We start from the raw sequence: 17,710 nt of genomic DNA, 5'->3' as shown, positions 1-17,710 counted from the left end.
AAATGAAATATTATGCCTAGATATGAGGGATTCATCCCCCATCAAGCTTCATGGCTAGGAAATACTGTGCAACTGAACTTAAAGTCACAGGTGATGAAATTTTCTGTGTTTCTGGAGATACTTGTATTTGTATGTTTACCATGATACATACAAAAAATAATTAATTTATTAATATGCCTGAAAATGAATGTTGCAAAAATCAGAGGCAACACCACCTTTCCTGATTTTAAAAAACAGGGGCCAAATTTCCTCCAGTCTCATGTTTTGAGATCCAAAGCCTCCCTCAAGAGCCCTGCCTGCATGAGAGCTCCTAGATTCGACCTAGAGGAGTGTGGAGTATTTAACTGGCAAATTGTTTTATGGGATGGATCAGTTTCCCTACTTTAAAGCCCTTGCTTGATTTTGAATGATTCCTTTGTGGTTCAAAAGCTGCTGCAAAGGCCCAAATATAAACTACCCAGTAAATCTGTGAGCCTGCAAAGATGCTATAGGTGCTCTGTGTCCTTGTTAGTGTATGAAGCTGCAGGCCATACTGAGGTCTGCTCCTGGATGTTAAACACAACATGAGCTAATTTATGATAATATATAGATGATGAGCAATTTCTTGGTAGGCATGGAACAGCATTTAACTTCAAAGTGTGAATTTTATGCTGGGATGTTAGGCATTAGTGCTAGTTAGAGAGATTTATACTTTAAATTGATTAATTAATTAAATTAATATTTAATTATAATTAAGCATTATGTGTAGTCATTCTATTCCATTTCTTCAGTATTTTGATGAATTGAAGTGCTACATGCTGAAGATCCTGATTTTTAAAATGCCATGAAATAATTTAAAAAAAGCCTGGAAGACACTTTGTAGAAATCTCTGTGTAACAATCATGCATAGCCTCAGCAATAATATTATTGTCAAACATTTTGCAGTAAAATTCAAACTTTGTTACATCATTTAGCACAACTACATTCTTCATGTGATAGTGAGAATGGGCTTCTGTTCTGCTTTTTCTGATTTTTTTTTTTCTAGATTCAATTATAATGACAGGTTGCTGGAATTGAGTCCCAAAAGACATACTGAAATTATTTTGCACCTTAGCTTCTCTTCTGGGATACTCTTATCAACAGACCAAAATTTTTTAAAAGCCCAAAGTCCTGTATAATTTCAGTCTGCTTTACATGGCCAGATTTGGGTGCAGAAAGTAACAATGCACCATTTGCTCTTTTCTGAAACTGTGAAATTCTGAAATAGGTGCCCACTGCATTTCATAGCCTCACTGCGTGGCAGAGGTTTATCAGCTCTTTTGTCATCCATTTTGGTGATAGGATTCGAGCTGCCTTGGAAACTTTGGAATTGCTTTTCTCCTGGTATCACAGGGCCCAGGGACTCCCTCACTTGGGACATCTGGGGTGGGGAGCTGGGGTTCCTCAGAGACCTCATTGAGGTGGTAGTGGGAGAGGGCAGCTGGTCCCTGGCAGAGGCTCTCCTGGGAGCTCCCACTCACGAGATGCTCTCTTGCTTATGTGGACAGTATCCAAAGTTCACTGTGCCTTTCCAGAAGGTCTGTGTATTCTTGTACCCGGTTATGTGGGAATAAACAGCATGGAGGTTTCCATCCTTCTGTCTCCACAGAAGGAGGACTTGGTAATTTGACACCAGACCTCTTAACCCAGCCATCTTTTGTAGGAACTGAATTTCCTTCCCCATGTGGAAGAATTGGAAGGAGATTGTTAGTTTCAGTGAATTCAGCATCATTGCCCCACCAGCCCCCTCGCTGCTGTGTTACTGTGGAAGGAGAAAATTTGGCTCCAAATGACTAGTGGGATTCTTTAAAAAAAAATTTAAAATTTCAGTCTTATCTCAAGATTTTGAGACTATACCTGAGGTTAGTGTTACTACTTCTTAATGACATTCCATGTGGCCTTGATGGACTGAGATGTCAGTGCATGTTAGTACATACCGAGTAAAAATATTGCTGTGAAATTATAAACTGTATTTATAGGCAACAGGGCCTTTTTTTCTGTTTAAAAAAAAAGAAAAAAAAGAGCCTAAAAGAGGGCATTTATACACTTTTAATGAGTACTGAGCTTGCCAAAATCTCTCAAATTGGTCCAGAGGTTTGGAATGAAGAATTATCATTTAAAGACGAACAATGTGAGTTCTGCTGCAATTTCAGCAGCAATCCCCAGACCTGTTTTCTTTATGCCATGAAAACTTTAGAAACATAAACAGTGCTGAATTGCCACTGGTACTGAATAATTTGGCTTTTATTGTTGCCTGCACTCTTCTTGTATTCAAGAAAATAATTTAATACTCATTAGTAAATAGAAGGTAACTAAAGATGACTGTGACCTAGTCTGTTGAAAATTTCTCAGTACCTTTAATTTGTTAGTAAATTAAATGTATTTTATTTAAGCAGAATCATATATACAGTATATTAACTTTTTTTTCCAGGCAATCTTTACTCAGCACAGAAAGGCCAGATGTATGGGAATTGTAAAAAATCAGGATATGCATAAAAACTGTTCAAGTGCATAAAGCAGCCCCATCTGGAAGACATCTAACAGAAATGAAGTTGTACAAAACCATTCCATTGATAATAAAGCTAATTTTTATGGGTCTGACAAGTATGTAATTATGTTCAGTGGTGCTTTTCAGATTTTATCACAGTCAATAAACCGCAGTGGTAATTTCATTCCCATTTGACATATTTACATGGAAACATTTGATTGGAGGAATTAGTAACCCTGAAAGCCTTGATAGATATGTTTTAATGATCTGTGACCTCCGCAGTCCCTCATCTGTTTATTGTTGCAACAGGCGAGAAGTCGTTCCTCTGTGACCTTTGTGGCTTTGCCGGCGGGACACGTCATGCCCTCACCAAGCACCGGCGGCAGCACACAGGTCAGTAAAGCTGTCTTTGCTCTTCGCTGTGTTTTCCCCAGCAAGGGAGTCCCTCTGCACTGGGGAGTAACACAAGTCAAACAGCACGTTGCAGCACAAATAAGACATTGGCTCATTGTTTGCTTTGCTTTTTCTCATTTTTGTGAAATCGCTGTGCCCACGGTCTGCATCAAATCTGTTAGCTGGGAGTTTCAATAATTCTTTGGGGGTGAGTGTGGGGTATTTTTGGTGGATTTCGGTTTTTATGGGTTTTTTTTTTTTTTTTCCCTGAAGGAAGTAGAATTGTGAAGACTGGCTTTCTTCTCTCAATGAATACTAAGTCTACTAATTTATTTTTTCCAAGGCCCAAATAGATTACCTACTGTGAAGATTTTGCAAGAGACTGCTAGAATGTCCCTGGGTGAAAATTAGAGACTACATATAAATTAATCCATTTTTTTGGACTGAAGTGTAGTTGAAAGCTAGTGTTGTTTCAGTTGCCCTTTTGTAATTTTAAGATATTTTGTAATTAATAGGTGCAACTTTAAGAGTTACCACATGGCTGGCATGTAAAGCAAGATTTCTCTCCCAGAATTAGTAAAACTTTCCTACCACATGGTTATAAAATTTTAATATCAGACAAAATTAAATTGGTTCTTAGTTTCAGAAGACCAGAAAAAGTGTAAGTATTAAACATTTATTAATACATTCTACCTTAATTGTGCTTTTTAGTAGTTCCTTGTGTTTGATTATTTGAATAGATTTTGTTCAAACAGACATAGAAGTGTTTCTGTTTAAGCCGCTGTAGTTTTTTGTTTTACTGACTATCATGAGGATAATGTAATATCATCAGGAATTGCAGTGTGAGTTAAGTGACCATTGTCTAATGTACAGTGGAAAGAAATGGCTAACAAATGAGAAGCTGTAGTTGTTACATCATGAATTTTCCATGGATTTTGTAAAGGAATCACAGTGGGAGATTTTATTATGTCCCTGTATAAACTAATCTTCATTCAGGACATATACCATCTAAATGTGTAATTTCCTGGAGAGCAGCTACTCTCTTTCTTGAGAGCCTGAAGCAATTCTTCCCACCCTGTTTTTAGTTTATTTAAAGCAACCATATTTGGAGGGGATTTTGATGCTTTCAGAAAGGTAGGATTTTCAGTGCTAGTCAATATCTTGAAACAGATAAGCTCTAAAAAATATATGTGTATTCAAGGCCAAAATTTGCTTGCAAGTCTCATTAGTAATCCTCCTTTCATAATTTTTTTTTTTTCTAATAACCAGGAACATAAATTTGTGTACTGCCAAAGTCAGTTCCCATTCACTGCAGGAAGTTTATATTTTTCAAGTGACCAGTAAAAGTAATTTAGTAAACATAATAAGTTATCTTATTATTACACTCTGAATGATAATATGAGCAGTTACAACTACTGGAACAGAAGCTGTATGCTTCAGTTATAATTAAAGTTTCCATTTTTCTGGAGCTTTGAAGAATTTTCACATGTTGGCACAAGTTTAACAAATGTGGGCCAAGAAATTGATTAGTTAATTAATTCTTTATCAAAAATAAATTATTGTTATCAATAGGATAGGAAATACCTTTTGTTTTTGATTGTCCTGCCGTGTGAGCACATTGGATCTTGCATACATCTAGGACTCATAGTCAGTGTAGCCACACAAATGGTAAACAGTTCTTTCAGGATGGGGATATAGAAGAAATGCAAATTCTTGTATTTACCCATGTTGTCTGTACCTATGTTGTGAGTGAAGATCTAGTTTCTCAGAATTGTAAGCCTTTATCATCAAATATATATATATATATATATAGTATCATTAGGCCACCAGCCAAGAGGAAATCTATTTTATTTCCTGATTTATGTGTAAAATTAGGCTGAAAATATGGTGTACTCCTGGTGAAAAGCTGTCGAGGTTTTTTAAGGCATTTTTGCCCTTCTTTTGCCAGTGTGGTAGAGGTTTCTTGTGCTATGATCACAGGGATTTACAGGTTATAGATCATGAAGCTTGCATCTAGCAAGCATAACTTTATATTTTATGTCAGGACTGGAGGCTCGTTATTACTTTGCTATTAACTTTATACTATATAGGACAGTATCTCAGAGGCAGAGGGATCTATCTTTTTGGCATTTATCTGCCTCTGTGGCACAAACAATCAGAGATGATTCTTTAGCAGAAAAATTATCTGTACCTTCTATTTGTTTCAAGGAGAATGACACAATCCACCTTTGCTAGCATTGTTGCACTTACATGGGTTCCGTTGTGTTTTTCATCCAGTGCTCAACTTTATCTCAGTCATTAGCTTCTTGCATTCCTCCTTGTACTTTTCTTTTTACTTTTTTTTTCTCTGTCTCCAGTTGGCACAATTTTCCCAAAGCATAATGCCAAAGCCAATTACAATCACGTTGGAAAGGGATAGGTATCAAAAATACTCTAAATGGCTTAAATAATTCCCTACTGTAATACAAGCTGTCAAGTGGGCTGACACAGAACATCTTCCAATCCAAAATTTACTTCTATCACCTGTCAGAGGCCCACAATTCAAGGGCAAATGAACAAATCCTTACATGTAGTTAAGGACCCTTAACCAACTTAACAAGTCTCCTCTCGTCCCAGCCTCAAGGCCTCAGATGTCCTGACAGCCCAGAGAAATGTTCAGCTGCTGGTGGAGATTTGACACAAGGGAAGACTGGCTGTAGGACCAGCCACTTAGCCTTTTGATACTCTTTATTCTGGTATTTTTTACTCTGTTCTTCTCTTTTAAGTTGAGATTCTTTCTTTGTACCTGTAGAAATGCCTTGATCTTGTGAAAGATGCATTTTCTTTGGAAATATTACAGGCAACATGAAGGATAACTTGGTTTGAAAAAAGCTGACCCTCAGTCACTCTTGCAGCAAACTATAGAGACCACTTTGGTAAATAGGAGTTATCCTTTGAAGAGATGTTTTTTTGTTTTGAATGAAAAGAAGCATGGGAATGTTCAACTGAAAGAAAAAGCCATTAGTTTTAAGAGAAAAACTTTAGTACTTAATATAGTTGTAAACATGATGCATTTTCATAAAGATTTCCTTGATATAGGCCATCTCAACTGTAAAGTAGGAACAAATAATTTGACCTACCAAGAGAATCCTGGTGTGTTACCAGTTGATATTTTTATTCTGTTTTAAATACATTGTGTCTGTAACGATGACCTGGTCCTGTGAGAAACGTACATTTTGGACGGAGAATAAGTTATTTTGTTGGCTGATTTTGTCCTGGGAAGATGTTCCAACTTTATTTTATGACCCAAGTGCACTTTCTTCCAGTTGTATTCTGCAGGAATCTGTCTCTGATATTCTCAAAGTCTTTCACTGATGATGTAAATATCCAAGGTGTAAACTTCTGTTTTGTGAATTGAAGCAATTGGTTAAGGTATGGTCCAGAGTTTGTGGTCCAGAATTTTATCACACTGAAAGGAATACTTACATCTCTGTACATCTCTGTCTGCCAAATGCTTTACAATAGGCACTTGTGGCTGCCTAGGCTCTGATAAACTGTCTTAGGAAGCTTGGACTGCTCGCAGTATCGCTGGTGCTGTGCAGTCAATAAGGGATGGTTTGCAGTGCTGCAGGAACATAGATGCTGCAGTTCTGGTGTCTCAACAAGGCTGCGGGGACAAGATATTGTGTTTTGAGTCATCCTGAAGCAAGTTTTTTTGATTCTTATTTTGTTCCAGTAAGAAAACCTTCCTGAAGATAGTTTTCTGCTGGGTTTAGAGTAAGTTGAATTACACAAAGAATTGAACCTGAATTTTGTAACACAAGAGGATACATAACCTCTAAATCAGCCACCAAAAATTCACACACACACATACAAAAAGCATATAATATCAGATAATTTAAATATTTTGCCTTAATCATGATCAACTAGGAATAAAAAACAAGCAAGGGTGATTATTTCTGGCTTGATATGAAACAATTTATAATTTTAAAATATCTTTTCTTTATGTTCTTGCTCTTATTGTACTGCTCACCTCCTTTGTTTGCCCATTCTTCTACATGTTTCCCAGTAAACTTCCCTGTTGTGCTTTAGTAGCTGACTCAGTCCCACAGTGCTGATCAGTCACAGCCTGTGTTCTCTTGCATGAAATCCCTTTTTTAATGTTGGTTAGTACTCCTGCAAATTGCAAAAACCCCATTCTCATCTTCTACACATCAACAGTCAGCATTTGCTTTCCATGTGTTGGTTGTGGTGGGATCTTCCCAGGGTTGGTAGAAGTACATCACAGTAGTAAAGTGTTAGTGGGTAAGTACACTTACTGTGCACTCCTGTGGCAGTCACCATGAACCTGGGGAACTGCTTAAGGAGATTGTGTCTTTGTTCAAATATTTTCATGCATTTTTGAAGATGGTAGCTTATATTGTACAGAGCACTGTTTGTATGATTGCTTCTGCTCACTCATCTCAAGACATTTATAGGTCAATGTAATAAAGAAAGAAAATTTAATAATATATGTGTTTTTATCCAGATGAGTGACTCACTTTGTGTTTCTATTTCTCATGTGAACTGCTCTTTGACTTTAATGTGTAGTTACATTACTCGGCATTGAATTTATATGTATAATGTAGCTTCTTCCCTTCAACTTCCCCACCACAGCTTAAAAGAATTATAATGTTGAATACCACAGGAAATGCAGCACAGTAAGAAGACTTATTTTTCTTTTCAGCAAGAGATGAAATTTGAAGAGCATCTTTGTTGTTTTCCTTTTTCTATTTACACCATTTACAGTAGATTGGCAAACTGATTATAGCACACCTTTGACCAGCAAAGACCTCAAAAAACTGGGCTTTTAAAACTTTCTCCCTACCTTAAAGAAATTTCCAATTTCTCTAAGTGAAAGAGAAAGCAAGTAGCTTTCTCTAAGTAGCAAGAGAAAAAGAGAAAACTGAAGTTACTGGTTAGCAGCAGCTTTTATATACTAGTGTTCTGTATGAAGCGGTCCTTTTGTCATTTTCTCCGCCAATTTTTGATTGTTGAAGCACAAATTTTCCATGTCAGGTGACTTAACCAACAGATGCACTTCAGAAGTTGGTTGCAGTATTGTCAAAAATGCAAAGCCATTTCCTTTGTAATCCCGTGGTCAGGAAATGTAGTTTTTTGAAAGTGCTTGTGTTAAAAACAAAGTAAACCCCCACACAGCAGGTCCTTGATCTCGGAATGTGTGTCCTTCTTTTTTGTTCCTCCATAGAGCTTGTTGACCATTGAGTCATTTTGGGGCGCCTATCTTTTTTTTCATGCGGCTTGTTATTGACAAAGGTAGAGATGGTGAGAGACAGATTAGTCTTCTGTAGTGGCAATGGGTGAGGGGGTGATTTAATTTTTTTAACCTTTAATGGTCTTTAAATAGAATAGACTTTGTCCTTGTGGTTATGGATACACTATTTTAAAGTTATTACATACTATTGTTTTAAAAAATACTGTCAATACTGATATCTTTATTCGTGTAATTTTAATTTTGTATAAATTAGAACCTTGACAGGGGCTGAACAAGAGTCCTCTTGGAATTTTTAATGGCAGCCCATATTAAAAGAATTATGTTTATTGCCTGAAATGTCTGGGGGCAAGAAGGGTGGAGGAAAAGCTGGGACACAAAGACCGATTAAAAGCATCCTGGCCCATAGATAGAGAAGACAAAAAACTCTTAAATCAGTAGGTCTGTGGAAAGCTTTAATAAATAAACAAATAAATAAAAGTACTCCTGCAGCTAATATGTTCTTCAATACTACCCAACCCAAAGAAATACCTAGTTGTCTTTTAGGTTTTTTTCAACTGTACTAATTAACCTGGTTGATTTTCCATAAAAATATTGTTTCATATGTACAGCTGCTAAGAATTACAGGCTGTGCTAGGCTGTCTTTTTTCCTCCCCATTTAGTTGCCTTTTGTTGTGTGGTACTACTGTGATGTATTTTCTGTCAGGTGAGATTTACACATAGTCTACTTGACAGGAGCAGTTAGCCACAAGGATTTCCTAAGGAGAAACTTCCTGGAGCAGTGGGCGAGGATTACCATTTTTCTTACAGTCACGATGGAATTTGCAAGCCCTCCTGGCTTCAACAGGCCCTCACTCAGCTGTCAGCCCCACTGGCCCTGCCCTGGCATGGCAGCAAACCTTTATTTGATTTGTTCTCTCCTGAATGGCAAACTAAAAATCTAAAAATCTCCTTTCAGTTCAGATCTGCCTTTTTTTTTTTTTTCAAGGGGGCAAGTTGGCAAGATTCTAGTGTATTTTAAATGAAAGCAGTTAAAATAAGTATGTATGTTATCTAAAATACCTGTGGCTTAACTACTTAGGCTTGAAAATGTTGCTATCTTTTTTAATGCTAGATGATAAAATAAATCAGAAGGGGAAATGTTCAGTTCAAGAACAGGTTATGTTGCTAGGGAGTCTATGGCCTCCCAGAGAGTTTAATTGAAGCAGCAGCCACTACCATGCAAGCTGCTGGGAGAATCAGCTTCTCCAGAGCAGAGTGTCAGGGTCTGACAAGAAAACCCCATTTGGGGCAGGAAAGACATACTTTCTAGCAGTCTCAATTTGTCCAGCATGGAGGCTTTGGCTTTGTGTCCTGCCCCTTCACCTTTCCTTGTCCCATGAAACAATAAATGAAAAACATTGGCTGGTATTCTCTCCCGCAGCTGCTAAAAGCAATTATTCCAACTCTTTATGGAGCTTTTGGAAGCTGCTCTGTTCTCTTTCCATCCAGCATTAGGCGTTTTTCAGGCTTTGAGGGCCTTGTGTATCTTTTTCCCTTGGGAAGAAAAACCCCAACAATCTCCAAGAATGAAAAATGCATATTTCTCTCTGTTCTTAGAATTCTGGCGAAGTCTGTTTCAAAATCTTCAGTGTCTCCTGCTATAAACAGCTTGAAAAATTCATCTTGAAGGCATGGCTGTTTGGGAGTGGCCTGTTGCTGCTGATTGCAGAAGGCCACTATCTTACTGATAGTCTTATGCTGGTGGTGTGTCTTCTGTCATTCTGAAAAACTTCATATTATACCTGCTAATAGGCTTATGGTTCAATTTGAAACTGCCTTTCCTAGGTCTCTGAACAGTCTACAAGGTACATGTCTGTTCCTAGCAGTTTTATCCAGATTTCTTAAGTCAGGGATGTTGATTCTTTATATAGTTTTTAGATAAATGCATTGGAAGGCTTGCACACTGCAGTGAAGATCACCTAAGTCAGGGACTGGCTTTTAGTTTCTCCATACTTTTCTTCAGTTAGTAGTCCTCTAGAAATTTTCAGTGCGGCTGTACATTCAGCAGAGATTGAATTTTAGTAATCTGAAAATATTGTGCTAGTCAAAGTTTAGTAGTTGGTGTTTGTTTGTTTTATTTTCACTAACCTTTCAAGTCCTTCTGCTGAAAATTGGCCTACTGTTCAGAAAATATTCACAAGGGCAGACTAACAGGCAAGATAGGGAGAGTGGAGAATTCTGTTTCATATTCTCAGTCCCAGTTTATTTATGTTATTTAAAGGATAACATTAAAAATTTAGGTTGGAGATAGAAAAAAGACACTTTTCACCTGGAGATGTTCCTTTCTGAGCATATGCTGAATACAAGCATCAGTGTGATTTTCACCTTCTGCCTCCCCCTGTGTTGCTTTTGGGGCTGTTCTTGGCCCAGACTGAAGAGAAGATGTGGTGTGAGACAAATGACTGTCACCTGGTTAGGGTATTTTCATGGAGTAAGACCCAGTAACAAGGTTACTCTGTTTCAGTGCTGTTCTTTCTCCTCCTTTTTGCTGCTGTGTAATTCCCTGTGGGAAGGCAGTTGGATACTGATGTGTTTCTGTCATATTTTGCAGTTAATGCATTGTATTTGGAAATTTATGTTGTGTTTGTGTTTGCTATATATATATACACACAGGTTAAAAGATGTCTCAAGGGATATGCCAGAAATTTGGGTTTGTCTTCCTTTTCTGTAGATGAAAACTGATAATCTTCTCTTGTCACCTTCTAGGAGAGAAACCGTTCAAATGTGATGAGTGTAACTTTGCTTCCACAACACAATCGCATCTGACACGACATAAGCGTGTCCATACTGGAGAAAAGCCTTACAGATGTCCCTGGTGTGACTACAGGTAATGAGTCATTAACTAAAGCATGATGAGAGAAGGGTTAAGGTGATCAGATGAGGTTCATTTGAAGTCACCAATAAAAATATATTGCCATTAAAACACCATCAGGGCAGCAGTAATTACATATTAAATTAGGAGCTAAATTTAAAAACTTAGTCTTCAGTATTTGGTGTTACTTTATAAAGAACAACAAATGATGGGAAACCTTTTAGTGGTAACACTACAGTGCTAATGTTGAGTGTTTGTTTCACAGCTGCTCCAGTGTCTGTTTGAATTCTCTGTGGTGAGGCTGCTTATCTACATTGCCTTTTCAAATCATTTGCGGTTTTGAAATTTTTCTTGGTTGAGTTGCAACCATTTCACCAAGAAAAGAAAAGTTCTCTAAAAGGCTTACCAGCATAAATACTCACCAGACACTTATTAGAACTGGAAACAACTTGAGCTAGTTACAGTTCTTCAGAGTCTTCTCTGAACAGTTCTGCTCCAGTTTTCCTTTTCCTTGCTAGCCAGGGTGTTAGGATGGAAGTTGGCCATAGGGTTAGTTGCATTGCAAAGCCTCCCGTGTTACACCACTAAAACCCATCCCCATGTTAGGGCAGTTGAAATTTTAAATTTAAAGTTTAAATTTTAAAGGAATCATATGACTGAACAGTGCAGATTACTTCTGGTGCTTATTGCCTGTGTCTTTGGCTTGTTCTAGACTACTTGTTAAATGATCTCTTATTGGTTATTAAGTGCATCTTTGCTCTTAAATACACTTCTGCATTCTGGAATACTTTTAATACCTTGCAGTGAGGTGGCTAGTCTATGTGTACCATAAAGGAATCCATAGAAGTATTTTGTGGGCAATTTGCAAGAGTTGATGTTCAAAAAGTTTTTAAAAATCAGCATTACATTTGATAAATGGTATATGATTAGATGTATGTGTTGTGATGCATGCACACTAGAGGGAAATGTTAAACATTTTATTATACCCCTATAGCATTTTTTATTTTCTTTTCATGCTGAACATACAACTGTAATGTTCCTTTAGTATAAGTTTCAATGTAGTTTCCTAAAGCAAGACTACATAATGAAGCCTATCTGCTCTCATAATACCTGTTTTCATGCTATTTATGAGCTACTTTACAGAAAACTCTTGTACAGAAAAGCTTCTGCAGTGGTCACACATTTCCTGTACAAAACATCATTGTTTTTTTATTTGTGTGGGGCAAACATTCTGTGAACTCTTCTGTACTGAGCACCCATTAAATCACATACTAGAACTGCAGAGAACTGAATTTGATAACCTCAGGGGGAAGGGGCTATGTTTCTATGCTGCTACCTTAGGGTGTCACTGCTTTCTTTATATTTTTCTTTATAAGTTGAAGTGGTTTTGTCAGCTTCAGTAAGTCATCGAGGAACTAGAGGTGGTTTTCATTTGTCAGAGCAGTTGTGTTAAAAGGTCTGTGTTGAGTGAAGTGAGAGCATGTAAGCATTAGTGTGACATGATGTGCTGCACTGAAGGTAAAAGAAGTGCTGTCTTTAATGCTGTGTGTTTTAGGATACTTAATCTTGTGGTCATCCACTTTTACTGAATCATTCCAACTGGCAGGATTAGTCTTATTACATGGCTAGGTAATGAGAAGTGGGTTACAGTGGGTTTGAGATCCTGGCTTGAAGACCCAAGAGACTGGGAGTGTTGTAGATGTGAATCAGTTTGGGGATTGATACACACATCCAATGAGTGGATGCGCTTCCCTCACTCAGGATGACAAAATGCATAACCCAGTGCTCTGTTGAATGAAAGACAGGAGATAATTTTACTTTGGATAAAGAGTTTTCTATATGGGATATAAATTCCAAGAAATAGAAAGTTTTAAGAGTATTTTATTATACTGGAGGTTATTAGAGAATATGCAAGCATAGCATATTTTATCAGGATTAACAAGAAATATCTGGGAATGCCCCGCTTTTATATTATTGAAAAATAAATGTTTCATGACAATAGAATGTTAGTTTCCATCCTTCACAGACCAATTTTGACCTAACCTTTGGAGGCTGATCTCTACAGATACCAGCTGATGAAGCTTTGATTCTGCAGGAAATGTGTTCCAAGCTCAGCTGAAAAACATCTGGTAGGGATGCAGGAACCAGAGCTATGCTGCTGCTGCTGCTGCAAGTTCATAGAGGCAGAGAGGCACTCTGTGTAGCTGCAGAGGAGCCCATAGAGGGGCTGCTGTATTTCTTAGCTCAGCAGTCCTGCTTGTGCCTGCCAGTTTCCACAGTCCTGGGATATTAGCCAGCCCTGTTGGCAAGTATATGTTCTGCTCTCTATCCACCTCTCTCTTCATTTTAAACTACAACTTTAAAGGAATCACATATTGCCTCCTTGTCAAGTCACGCAGTATTTCTCTTTTAAACGAAAGTTACAGCAACTCTGTAAATAATACTGTTTGCACCAGTTCAGCAGATGGTATGTAGTCTTGCAAGTGTCATCTAGAGAAAATGTTAAAATGAAGATTTTAAAATCTGCTGATCTAGTGATAAAATTCACCCTAAGTCTAGTGGTTGAAGTCTCATTGTGATACTGTGAGCTCGGCCCTTGCTCTGTAAGTTCATCCAGACTATTTCATGTGTTGCTGTTTAGTGTTGCTTGGCAACTGCAGACTCTTTAATGAGCCTTGTACTTTCAGGGATGTGAGTATTCCTCTTTTTGTGTTGGGATATGGAGGAAAGTATTTTTAGTCCTAATATAAAATTTCCTTTCATTGATAACTGATCTCTGTTCTATAAAGTAGTTTGAGACACTTGAATTAAAACAGTGGCTAAGTACAAGATAGTTAAATGATCCCCATTCAGCTCATTTGGTGTTCAGAGTATTCTTGGAGATTCTTGACTTCAAGCTTTTCAATTCCTCAGCCTGAAATTGTGAATAATCATCCTGCAAAAATTCTTGCCAGTCTAGTGAGTGAAAGGCTAGATAACCCTGGCCAGAAGGACCGAAAAAGGGCTATTGGAAGAAACTAATCTGAATTTAGGAACTGTTATAAACTTTATAAACTGAAGTATGATAAACTGTATGATACTATGGGGAAAAGAGTGATTTTGGCTGCATGGAACAGAAAAGGCAATTTATTCCCTATATAGCACACAGCATGAGACATTCTTTTTTTAACTAGAAAAAGACATGAATGGATGTGGTTTTCTGAAGGGAATAGTAAACTAACTTAGCATTTTTAGCTCACAAATTATAAATTCTCTATAGTATGCATATGCTTATAGTTGTACTTCAGTATTCTTGTGAAAAATGTTCCCTTTCATCTCTAGTTTTTGTACTGTGACCACTTGATATTTATTTTTGTCTAAATCTTTTGTATTTTAATGACAAAAAAAATTGACATCTGCTTTTCGATCCAGTAGTATGGAACTTCCAGTAACAATTATAATTTGAAATTATGTTTTCAGTCTAGTTTTAAAAATCCTTTAGAAGGAAGCAAAGTATAATATTCAAAAACACAAATATTTACTTGTATTTTTGATTACATATTTTTCATATTTGGGTTTTCAATTTAGGTTTTTCCTATTTAGATAAAAATATGCATGATTTTCCTTTGCATTTACTTTTTCAAATCACACAGCATGTCTCTCCATTCTTAAGTCAATGTGCTTTGTCATACAAATATATTCATTCACTCTTAATTAATGTTCAACCTAATTTTATAATACAGAATTGGTCTCTCAGGGCCCTGCACTACCATTACTTATGCAATGCTTATTTTATATTTCTTAGTCATTTAAAAAGATGTGTTATGTGGCTGAACTTTTCAGATGACACCATCCTGGAGTAACACTGACAACAATACTGTTTGCATTTGATAGTGGGCACAGTACACACTGAAGAGCTGTATAACATCCTGAATTCAAACAGCGTCTGTAACACAGGTTTTTGAATCTGTTGGCTGTATAGTCTGTGGACAGACTTTCTAAACCTGTGGCATAGTTAATCACCTGAATTTATCCTGATTGCAGAAGTGAAAAATTCCCCTAAGTCTGATGTTGTGAATGAAAGATGCAGATATACAGCATTTTCAGAACTAAACTCATTTTTTGCATGTGTCTAAGAAAGGGAAATCTCATTTATTCATATGTAAGCTTTTAAATTTAACTCCCATTTTTTCTGATTTTCTATATAACTACTACAACTTCTCAGGCAATTTATGTTTATGGTGTGTGAGAGGGATGTTTCAGTGAAATGGATCTGAGTTACATGGGGGGAGCATAAAAAAGGCAGAACTCTGCTTTTCTCACATGATCAAATTTGTTGGATTACAGTGCTCAGGAGAAGCACTTGCATAGCTTTGTGATGCAGAAAGAGTATTGCTACTACTTTGACCACAAGAGTGTGGGACTGATATTATGTTAATATGCTTCAGGCCATCCCTCTGCTGTGATTAAAGAAAATAATTTTCAGTTCTTTGGGATTCCACTGTATGGTTCATTTTGCACAGAGTACCCATGGTGGTGAGGGAATGGAAGGCAATATGCAGGGGTATTCCTTAGCCACAGATAAGGAGGTGTAGAAGCTGGATAAAACAAACAGCCAGACCAGCAAAACAGCATGCATTCCTTTCTATAAAGTATATGACTTGCGAAGGATGTCTTACAAGACTGAGAATAAATAGCATACATTTTTAATATTATTATGTAAGCTAAAATAAATATTTTACATTTATTATGCATAATAAAATAATTAGACAACATTCTGTAAGGGATTATGGCATCTGAAATTCCAGCTGCAGACGGATTCATTGCATATTTTCAGCAGCAGCAGCAGCATGACTTAGGAGGAGTTACTCCACAGGGGCTACTTTTCTTTTTTTGGACAGCATCCCTAGGGAGTTCCTATTTCTGTCTGACTTACAGTATCTGTTCATAGGTTGTAAAGACCAGTTTATAATACACTCCAGGATTTGCACCTAAGTCATAAGAATGTGCAAAGTAAGTGTTTTCTCTCTGTTTTGGTGAATTCAATAACTTTTAGGTATGATTGCATCAGCTGTGCACTATTCCCTTGTTACATCAAAGATAACTAGGGACTACTTTACTGATGAGGTAACAATACATACTAATTCATAGCAAAACTGAAAGGCTGTTAAGGCAAATTCTACATAAAATGATGAAAACAGTATATTTATCATTAAAACATTAATATCAACATGTGCTTTGTAACCAGTGAAATTTAATATGCCTGTGTAGGAAATAACTAAGTAATACAGCTATATAGGCTGATGAGGATTCCAGGTGGCAACCAGCATTGCACTAGAGAACACTTATATATATATTTATATACACACAAATGCAGAATTGGAAAAAACATGGTGCATATACTTTGTAAATACAAAGTTGTTACGGAAAATAAAGCAGGTATGTAATACAGGAAACAGGGCCTTTGGGAAGTACTCCAGCTTCTGTTGTGTTCAGCAGCAAGAGTTGAGGATATCCAGTGCCTAGTGCTAGGAGACTTATAAACAAATGAAGATAGAAGTTTAGAGAGACATTCTGTCAGTGCATGGGCACAGTTCCCAGATGAAAACTCAGAATATTATTCCCTCCTTAGTTTTTAATAAACATTCAGGTAAAATATTTGGAAATATTTCTAATAATCTGGAATAAAATATGTTGTAGCATTTAAGTCTTTAAAAGAAAAATAATCTGAAATAGAATTTAGATATAGTTGCAAAAACATTTTAATTATTCCAGTGAATACATGGCATACAAAACAATGGTCAGCATTATTCCCTTTTGTAATGTTTCTGTGGCTTAATAAAACCTCTTATATTCACGTTAGTTATAGCACATATTTTATATGGTGAACTCAGAATGAAAAAATGCAGTGTTGCAGTAGCCAATGCAGATCAGCTCTCAGGCTAACCAGCTTGAGCAGATGTAATTCCTGACACTCGGAACCGCAGAGCACACAGGTAACGACATGACCCTTGTTGGGACGTGTCTGTGCTGTCTGCCCTGACTGAGAAACTGTGTCTCTGCAGTTTTGGGCAATCCTTGGTGGCAGTGTATAAAAGAACGTGGGCTCTGTCTCTCAAAGCTGTCCCTGTCCAATGTCACTGCCTGGAGTGCTTAAGAGAACGTGTGTGTACGATTGTTTTTTAGGAGGGGATAGGTGTCCGAGCACACACATGTGCACTGGCATGCGCTGACTCGGTGACTGTGGTCTGCTGGGAAGTTGCCATGCTAAGAGGCCTTGGCACAGCATGAAATACTGTCATCATTTCTTGAGGTCCTCCACATTTGTAATTAAAAGCGTAGTAAATGCACTCTACTTGGTAGTAGGGTAGTATGGACTTTTACTGATTTTAATGACTAATACTTGTTGAGGAAATTCATCAATAAGAGGTATGAAGAGGCCTTCTACCTCTTTAGTTGTTTTGGGTTTTTCCTTCTTATTAATTTATTTATTTATTTATTTTATTTACTTGTTTATTCTTAGGGGTTGTTCCCCCCGCCCCGATTGCCACTCTAAGAAAGAGGAATTAAAATATGCCTTTCAAATGGGTCTGTGATTCTCATGCTAACACCGAACTTGGGACTTTAAGGCTCTGCCTTAAGTGGTGATGCAATTGCAAACACTGATAATACTATTCTAGTCTCATTTTAGGTTGAGTCCTTTGAAGGACAACTTTTAAGGGACCTG

General features: G+C 37.2%; 1 protein-coding gene across 1 annotated transcript in view; it reads left to right on the top strand.

Moving 5' to 3' along the window:
* Nucleotides 1–17,710, top strand: part of ZNF407 (zinc finger protein 407) — a 335,270-nt gene that overhangs the window by 198,808 nt on the left and 118,752 nt on the right. The window contains 2 exon segments of the mRNA XM_039710997.1: nucleotides 2,816–2,899; nucleotides 10,899–11,019. Of these exon segments, the coding sequence (XP_039566931.1) occupies nucleotides 2,816–2,899; nucleotides 10,899–11,019 (205 nt within the window).

The sequence above is a fragment of the Passer montanus genome, unplaced genomic scaffold (genome assembly GCF_014805655.1).
Source record: "Passer montanus isolate IOZ18808 unplaced genomic scaffold, ASM1480565v1 scaffold24, whole genome shotgun sequence".
Classification (NCBI taxonomy): domain Eukaryota; kingdom Metazoa; phylum Chordata; class Aves; order Passeriformes; family Passeridae; genus Passer; species Passer montanus.
The sequence above is the reverse complement of the archived record's forward strand: the minus strand, read 5'-3'. Positions and strand labels throughout refer to the sequence as shown.